The following is a 9,109-nucleotide window of genomic DNA, read 5'->3' on the forward strand; positions in this document are numbered from 1 at the left end:
CCCTCCTTGCAGGGTGACCTCTAGCCCGGGAACAACCCAGAGGAAAGGACTATTTTCAGGTAGATGTAGGATAGGTTCAGTGAGGCTCTTGCCCATCAGTATCTCTAGTCAAGGCTGTCCCCTATTTCTAGGCAGGAATAATGGGGTTCATTGAGAAGAGCAAAGGAATGAGGGAGAGCGGACCTGGTTTCCAGTCTAGGTTCTGTCACTCACATTCTATGTAACTTTGAGCAAGTTCCATTTGCCATCTGACCCTCAGTTTCCTTTTCTCTGTTAAATGATTCTAGGCTTTCTCTGGTTTGTTAATTCTGGTTGGTTCTAGTTTAATCAGTCTATATCAGAGGTATAAAGATGTAACCCTCTTAGAGGGCTAGCTGAGTCCTTAGCCAGCAGGTGGTAAGTCTGCAAGAACCTCCTCTCCTGACCTGGGAACAGGACACAGGCCAGCAGATCAAAAATAACTTTTATTTCAAACCTGAACACACACGTGCCTAGATATTCCATAAACATTTCCCAGCACACACACACACACACACACACACACACACACACACACACACACACAGATACACACATGCACACAAACACACCAATAGACTTAATTCTTAGAGTTCTGCATTGTCTCTGACCAGTGAGGACTGGTGTAGTTAGGACTCTCTGGGAGTTGGGCCAGAGCCTTGAGACCCTCAGAGGAGGAGATCCAGCCTACCCCCCAGCCCAAGCGCTAAAATCCCCACCCAGTCTCTTAGCCTGCACAAGTGGCGTAGCTCTGGGACCCTTAGTCTCCTCCTGGTCTGGCCAGCACAGGCATGCGAGGCCCCTTTCCTCCCTGCCCTGTCCTTCGACCCTTTCTCCAGGATTCTGGGACCACCATGTGGAATGAACACTTCAGGGAGGGACTCCGGGATCATCTCCTTGGGACCCGAAGTGGGGCTGCCCCTCTTGCCTTCAGACAGCTGCCTCCAAAGTCTCGTCGACTGCCCTGTGATGGAACAACATGGGTAAGGGGAGAGGAAGAAGAAAGGAAGCCTTAGGTGATTATGAGCCAGCTTGAAACCCCACCCCAGGGACACTAGGGTCCACAGTTTCCTTTGTCCCAAGGCGCCCAATGGATTTGATTCAAATAAAGTCATTGTGAAGTAGTGGATGGAAAACTGCATTTATTATCAGACCTGGGTTCAAGCTGAGGCTCTTTTACTATGTGACACTGGCAAAGTCATTCCTCTCCGCCCCCCCTCCCCTGGCCCCCACTCTGGGCCTTAGTGTTATCATCTATGAAATGAAGAGGCCTGGGCTAGGGATCCAGAGTTGTAGAATGGAAAGAATACCCATTTGGGGGTTAGAGGAATTGGTTGAGATCCTGCCTCTGATGCTTACCACCTGTGAGACCTTGGGTTGTCACTTTATCCTTTAGGTCTGAAGCTCCTTCCAGCTTCATTTCTCAATGATCCCTTTAAATTGTTGATCATATGTAGTCAGAGTGCAGGGATCTGTATCCCACCAGAGCTGGAATGCCCAGGACAGATCTCTGCCCCCTTGACCTTAGGCATCCAAGCACTGAGTCAGAAAACCTCAGTTAGAATCTTGCCTTCGCTCTTTGGTACTTGTATAGCCTTGGACAAATTATTTCACTGTCTTGGGTTATTTTTCTCCTCTGTAAAAACCCTTCTGAGCCCTGTAATCAAAGCTTAAATCCTCAATGTATCTAGAGGCTGCTGTACTAGCCTCCCCTTAACAACAGTGATACCAGTGGAGGGAATGCAGGACTGGTGCTATCTCCATTTCACAGATGAGGTAATTGAGGTCTAGCAAAATTCAGTGATTTGTCCAAGGATGAACAAAATTAAAAAGAGAATCAGGCCAAGCTCTAAGTTCTCCCATTCTTTTACTACACCACAATGCCCTTGGCTAGCTCATCTTCCTTGACAATGTTTCCTTATGCAAAGATATAGATATAGTCACAGATACAGAATGTCGGAGCTGAAAAACAGCTTAGAGATCATTGAGGGCAGGGATTCTTAACTTGGGGTCCATGACTCATTAAAATTTTTATAGTTTTATTTCACTATAATGATAAATGAAAAATATATAATATATCTAATACATCATATATAAATATATAGTTATAAATTTATTTTATACATTAAAAATTTTTTTGATAGTCTATAGGTTTTACCAGACTATCAAAGGGGTCTATGATACAAAAAAAAAAAAGGTTAAGAACCTCTGATCTAGGATAATGCCCTCATTTTCCAGATAAGGGAACAGACTTAGGGCAGTAAAGTGACTTGCCCAAGGACACATAGTGGCTGAAAGCCAAGTCTCTAGATTCCTAGGCTCTGTGGTGCCTTGAGCTGGGTTGGTAGGAAGGTAAGGTAGGGAATCTGGAAAGGATCTTCAATTGCCCTTATTTAGAAACTGGAGCCCAGAAGAGAGAAATAACTGGAGGTGGGTTTGGAACCCAGGCCTCTTGACTCTATAGGAAGTGGTCCCACTGTACCACATTGACTCTTCCCCATTGGCCCCAGGGCAAGGCAAGGACATCCAGAGTAGGCTGGGACTTTCTGGTGCTTCTTTATGGCCTTGGAACAACTCGTCTCCAAAGGCAAGTCTATTTTGGAGGCAGAGGCAGCAGCCAGTCCTAGATGTGAGGTCTGGAGCTTCCCAAGCAGACTCTGTGGGGCAGGGGGGAACGTAAGACAGAGGAGGGACAAGACAGAGGGACTCACAGGTGGGCAGTCAACTGTTGGGGACAAGACTTCAAGGGTGACCCAAAAGAGGGCAGTCCGGGACCATCTCACCTGCCTCCCTTCCCTTGAGGCCCTCATTCTCCCAAGGTCCCTCATCCTCACTAGACAGATCTGGGTTGGAATTTTGTGGTTAGGACCTCAGCTGCCTAGCGAGAGTAGAGTTGGCATGGATGCATGCTTAGAAATGAATGGCCAGAATAATGGCCTGTGTTCTCCCTTTCCTTCAGACCTCAGTTCAAAATTCACCATCTCCAAGAAGTCTTCCTAGATTGCAAATAATGGATCTACCCTTTTCTCTACTCTTATTGGCTCTGTACTTTGAGATTTTGATGACACCACAGGGAGTGTGGTCTCTGTGTGCACCAGATTCAGAGGTTTGAAGTCTCCACCATTTACTAGATGTGTGAAATGAGGATGCCTCAGGAGGGTCTCTAAGGGACTAGAGACACAATGTATGTAAAGAGAAACTTTGTAAACTATGAAGTGATACATAAATGCCATTTGTATATACATCCTTTGTATGTGGCGTGTGTGTGTGCGAGTGCACGTGCGTATGTGTGTTGTGTATGGGGGGGAAACGGCCTGAGTCAGAACACTTGTGTTCCAGCCCTAGCTTTGATATTTACTACCTGCGTGGCCTTGGGCAAGTCGTTTTCTCTTTTTTTAGAGCCTCAGTTTCTTCCCCCTTGAAATGGGGATAATCCTAAAGTGCCATAGAAATGGAAACTGGCCCTTTGGTGTCTCTCTGGCAGCACTTGGGTTTAAGCACACAGCAGGTTCTCAGTCAGCGCTGCTCCTTCATTCTCTACCATAACCTCTGGGTGAAGTTCTGTCCTGGTTCCCTCAGGCCCTTCCTCCAAATGATACCAATCTGGTAGCCTAGTAGAGGGACTTGAGATAAGGGCTGCTGTATCTTCCTGCTCCCAGATCCCCTGGACCATGCCACTTCCTCCCATCTGAGTCTAAGATTCACAACACAGAAGAATCCCTCCACCCCCTTCCCTAGCTACTCCCGGGAGGAATCAGCAGGGATGGGAAAGTGGCTTCTAAAGCCAAATTTGGATGGGCTTCTGCTCTTAAGATGCTCTGGTCTTTCAGACAAATCCCAAGGAATAAAGGAGAAGGGGGAGCTGGGAGCAAGTTTCTTCAGCTGAGGGTTTGAGTCAAACGCTCATCCTGGTTCTGTGGGTTCCTTGTAGGGACAACTCTTCCAAGTATCCAGGGCTTTCTGACCCTTACAATTAATCTTGGCACTAATGATCTGGAATGGGAGTGTAAGCTCTGTGAGGGCAGGGACTGTGGCTTAGCTCAAGTTTGTATCTCCTCTCCCAGTGACTAGCAGAATAACCAGCCTGTTGAATAAATAATGTCTTAACTTACCTATTAGACTGAAGGTCATAAGAACTGGGATCATGCCTTATTCAAACCTATTTCCCTGGTGCCAGGCACAGGTTCCTGCTGAATAATATTTGCTGCATGTTGGGACTGGCGGCAGATGTCAACTGAAATTCAGCTGTAGACCAGGCTAGTTTTAGAGTGCTAAAGGACAGTTCTTGAGCACTTAGAAGGATTCTCCTGTGGGTTTCTTCCAAGTTCTAGGCCCACTGGCAGCCATGGCAGGTTAGGACTAGAGGGTAGCACGATCCAGTGCTACATAGTTAACTGATAGACATGAGTTAAGATTCTGGCTCTGATGTATATTATCTGTGTGACCATGGGCAAGTCACTTAATCTCCCTGGGCCTTGGTTTCTTCATCTGTAAACCGACTAAAAGGACAAAACGGCCCATGAGGTCCCTTCTGGCTCTCCATCTATAATCCTAAGACTTGACAATGAACTGGGAGCCAGAAGAAAGCTGGGTTTGAATCCTGGCTCTGAAATCCAATGTTTATATGTTTGTTCAATCATTTTTTTCAGTCATATCTGACTCTTTGTGACCCCATTTGGGGTTTTCTTGGCAGACACTGGAGTAATTTACCATTTCGTTTTCTAGCTCACTTGACAGATGAAGAAACCGAGGCAAACAGGGTTAAGTGACTTGCCCAAGGTAACACAGCTAGTAAGTGTCTGAGGGCAGATTTGAATTCAGGAAGATGAGTCTTTTTGACTCCAGACCTGGTTCTCTATCCACTGTGACACCTAGCTTCCCAATGTTTGTAAGACCTTGAGCAAATCTCTTCATTTCTGAGCTTCAGTTTACTCATCTGTAAAATGGAGATAAGTCTTTGTACCACAGAATTATTGTGAGGAAAGCACTTTTAAAACATTAATAGCTCACTCTTTATTAGCACATAATCTTTGCCATATTTGACTTTCTGACACGATCTCAACTCTGCCCCAGTCTTAATGTATTATTTCAAACAAGTTATTTCCCTCCTCTCTCCCCAGGCCTTACCCTCTTCTTTGTGAAATGAGAGAGGATGGAGGAGCTGATCTTTCATATCTCTTTCAGTTCTGAGTCAAATTATTCAACTTATTTGAGTATCCCTTCATGGCTTTGTAAAAGAAGGAACATTAATGTTGCTGACAGAACCAGGCCTACTACTGGGGAGAAGTAAACACAGTAGATCCAGAAAGCAGCTACTTATTAAATAAAATTTCCCCATCTTTCTCTTCCAGAAAAAGGAGTGAATTAGCCATCCATGGCCAGCGCTACTTCATGGAGAGGGCTTAGGGTGGCTGTATAAATAGAAACACTGAGCAACCAGCTAGGAGAATACAGGTGGCTCAGAAGACTGGGGGGCTAAAGGTACCACTGACCTGGGTTTTCTCTCGATTACTTTTGAAGAGGGACCAAGGGGAGCAGAAAAGAATTGAAAAAGAACCCAGTGTCCTCAAATGCACTTTATGTGACTCGAGAGTTAGAAGAACTTAGAATTTAATCGCATGCTCCCTCCCACCTACCCCATTGCATTTTATAGAAGAAGAAATTAAAGCTCAGAACATGACTTCACCAAATGTGACTTCAGAAACTAAGGCTCAGAACATGACTTCACCAAAGTCACTCAGGAAAAGAGCAGAGCCAAGATTTGAACCCAAGTTCTCTGACTCTAAATCTTTTCCCTTACATTGAATTACAACCTATTAGGACTCCTTTCAGAGCAAAGTGATAAACCTCACCTTGACAAGCCAGAGTAGTAGAACCATTCCTTAGAGAAACAGCCATGGTGACCAAACCCTTTTTCCCTCCCTGGGAAAATATCCCAGACACTAGAACCTCACTGAGTGAGTGAGTGAGTGTGTGTGTATGTAATGTTCAGGGGGGCCAAAGAACACATCTGGAAGAGTGGGAAGCAGTAGGACACTACAGAGCCCCTGAAAACTGAGGGAGAGAGAGTAGGAATTAGGTAGAGGAGATAGAAAGCCTAGCAGGTATTTTTAGAGGAGCCTATAGATGGTGGAGCTGAAGAGTCTTAATAACCCTCACTGCAGAGCAGATAGACTGCTAGACTTGGAATCAGAAGACCTAGGTTCAAAGAGTAGCTTTACCATTTACTAACCTTATGGCCATGGAAAAGTCATTTCACTTTCCGATCTGAGCTTCCATTTCTTTTTCTATAAAATAGGGACAAAAACTCAAACTTCCTACTTAGAAAAACTTCTGTAAGGAAAGTGACTTGGAAAATTTAAAGTGCCACAGAGATAGGAGTTGTAATTGTTTTTATCATCAAAGTAGGGGGCTGGGTGGAGAACCTCTGAGTCTAGATTTCTGTACACATACATACCCCAATATACTAAGTCCTAAGCTACCCAGCCCTCCCATGTTTCCTAAAGGAGAGAATTAGCCTTGCCTTCTTAAGGTTCCAGCTTTGCCACTAACTAGCTATTTGATAGAGAAATCACTTTTCCTCTCTTGGACTAGGGACCTTTCTCACATTCTAAACAAGTTATGGTTACTAAAATTTTTCTCATATACAGCAAGCTTTCTATACTGTTTTTTGAAAAGCCTGGGAATTGGAGGTGGATTTTGTAGGTTGATATTTTTACATATCCTATATGCTAATCATGCAAGGAGAACTCACCCAGGCCCTATTGGATCCAAAGAATCCTAGGAATCAGAAGATGCAAGTTCTACTCCTCCCGGTTCACCTCAGTGTCTCCATATGTAAAATGGGTGAATACATGATACTCAGGATTCTTCTCAGCTTTTGACAGTAGGATTCCTGTGCTTACTGATTTAGCTAACTGTATCTCCCGGCCATCTACATACATGTACACAATTCTCCACTTCCAACAGGTGGAGTGGAAAGCCTCATGCCCAGTTAATATCTTGGCTCATTATGACCAGACTGTTCTCTCTGTGGGGACTTAAAGCTCATAAATTTGGGCAAGGCGAAGATACGTAAGGACTCTTGGTCCCATCTCTCTACTTTTTCACTGCTCTGCCACTGGCTTCGTGTTCTATCTTTAACAAGAGACAAAAACGAGTAGCCTATCGTGGGAGGTCAGGGCTGGGTCCAGCTGCCCTTCCGGTCAACTTCACAGCATAAAGATAGGATCCAACCCTCAGAAGCTCCTTTTAATAACTCCTTGGGGATATGAGATCCAGGAATTTAGCAAGCCCTTATGGAATCTGTTTGTATTTCCCGCCTGTGCCACTTCTCAGGGGAACAAATTCCACATTTGCCACCAGCTCTTTCGAATTAGAAGTGGAAGACAGTATGACAGTTTAAAAAAAAAGCAAAAGTGAAAAAGAAATATTGTACTGGGAGTCAAGAGACCTAAGTTCTAATTTCAGTTCTGAAACTGAGACTTCACAGCCTGAGACCTTGGACAAGTCACTTCTCTTCAGAGAAAGACTGAGAGAGTTAGACTAAATGATCTCTCAAGTCCCTTCCAACTCTGACATCCTATGGTTCCAGCCCTTGGCTGGAGGTGGAGAGCGGCGGAATTTCTGGCTTTTAGAGTCGTGGGGAGGGAGACTTGCCCTCAACATCCGGCAATGGGTAAGGCCCTGAGCCTGAGAAATCTCTGAACAAGTGTGAGCCTCCCCTTCCCATTCACCCGCTCACTGGCCTCCAGGACTCACCGCCTTGCGCTGATTACTGAGGCAGAAGGTACAGATAGTGCGGGGTTGCTGTCTAGTGTCTCCACCACCGCTCCCAGATGCGCTGCGCTCACCCTTGGGTCCGCAGACGGCGCGGAAACACGGCTGCCCGTCGTCGCAGCCCTCGCCTAGCAGCAACACGTTGGCCAGGTGGGAGATATAGCTGGAAGCCAGGCGCAAGGTCTCGATCTTGGACAGCTTGCGATCCACGGGCTCGGTGGGGATAAGTGTGCGCAGCGCTGTGAAAGCCGTGTTGACACTCTGGGTCCGGTCCCGTTCTCGCGCGTTAGCCGCTTGTCTCTGTTTCACTACCACCACTGGTCCCCCGCCACCTCCAACGCCGCCCCCGGCCCCGGCTCGGCGGCCGCCACCGCCCCCGGCCCCGCTCCCGGCCCGCCGCCGAGCCGGTTCCAACCCTTCGTAGCCGCCGTACGACTGGTCCGAAGCATCGCTCTCGCTCCGGTTCTCCTCGTCTTCACTTAGCAGGCTGAGGTCGGGGTACAGCACGTGGGCGGCCACTGGGCGCAGCATGGCGAATGCCATGGGGACGGAGGAGTCTGGTCCCGCTTCGGACCCTACCCTCTTAGTGCCGTGCCGTCCCGGCTACTGGGTGCGGGGCCCCGGGGGGGAGGGGCCTCGACGCGGGAGAGGGGAGCTCAGCAGTACCGCACCTAGAAGGGCTGTGGCGCGGGGCCGCCAGCTCAGACCCCCCAATTTTGAACTGCGTGTAGGGGACTTCGGGACTGCGCAGCGTGCGCTCTAAGGGAAAGAGCCACCGGCACAACTATTTAAGGCCTGGGAGCTGCCGGAGTTCGAGGGCGACTCCCTTAATAACCAATGGGGCTACGAAGGGCTCCGCTGACCGCCCAATCGGAAGATTCGGGTTTGCTCTACCCCCCGCCCCCAAGGCAGATAGCGGTTCTCGGGAGCCAGAGACAGGACACCTCGTGGAGTCCGGAGGCAGGAGACTCAGGGTCCTTGGCTCCCGCAGACTTCCCACAGCTGCCCCTATCTGAGGCCGCACTCCTGACCAACTGCTGTGTCCGTGGGCTGACAGTCTGGGAAGAGAGCTGGCATGCGCAGTGGTAGCCTCCTTCCGACCTTACCAAGCACTCTGATTTACTTTATTAGTCTGTATATCTTGGAGGTGGATCTGGGTCCTACTAAAATTCAAATATGTCCCTAAGGAAGCACCGGTGATCCATTAACTCTTCGCGTTATGTTACGTCATGTTACATCATGTTATGTCATGTCAGAGCTGAAAGCAACGCTAGAGTCTGTCTTATGTCTTCCCTAACTTCCTACAAGATTC

General features: G+C 47.5%; 1 protein-coding gene across 1 annotated transcript; it reads right to left on the reverse strand.

Moving 5' to 3' along the window:
- Window positions 1-451: 451 nt before the first annotated feature.
- On the reverse strand, window positions 452-8,469 carry TCF15 (transcription factor 15). The gene is made up of 2 exons (XM_036751597.1): window positions 7,780-8,469; window positions 452-982 (listed from the first exon to the last, which is right to left on the reverse strand). Exons 1-2 carry the CDS (start codon window positions 8,338-8,340, stop codon window positions 908-910), a joined length of 636 nt encoding a protein of 211 aa, XP_036607492.1. The 5' UTR covers window positions 8,341-8,469; the 3' UTR covers window positions 452-907.
- Window positions 8,470-9,109: the final 640 nt, after the last annotated feature.

The sequence above is a fragment of the Trichosurus vulpecula genome, chromosome 3 (genome assembly GCF_011100635.1).
Source record: "Trichosurus vulpecula isolate mTriVul1 chromosome 3, mTriVul1.pri, whole genome shotgun sequence".
Classification (NCBI taxonomy): domain Eukaryota; kingdom Metazoa; phylum Chordata; class Mammalia; order Diprotodontia; family Phalangeridae; genus Trichosurus; species Trichosurus vulpecula.

Coding starts and splice junctions, on each gene's coding strand:
- TCF15 (XM_036751597.1), bottom strand. CDS start 8,340: ATGGCATTCGCCATGCTGCGCCCAGTGGCCGCCCACGTGCTGTACCCC. Junction 983..7,779: donor TCAGTAATCAGCGCAAGGCG/GTGAGTCCTGGA, acceptor GTTCCATCACAG/GGCAGTCGACGAGACTTTGG.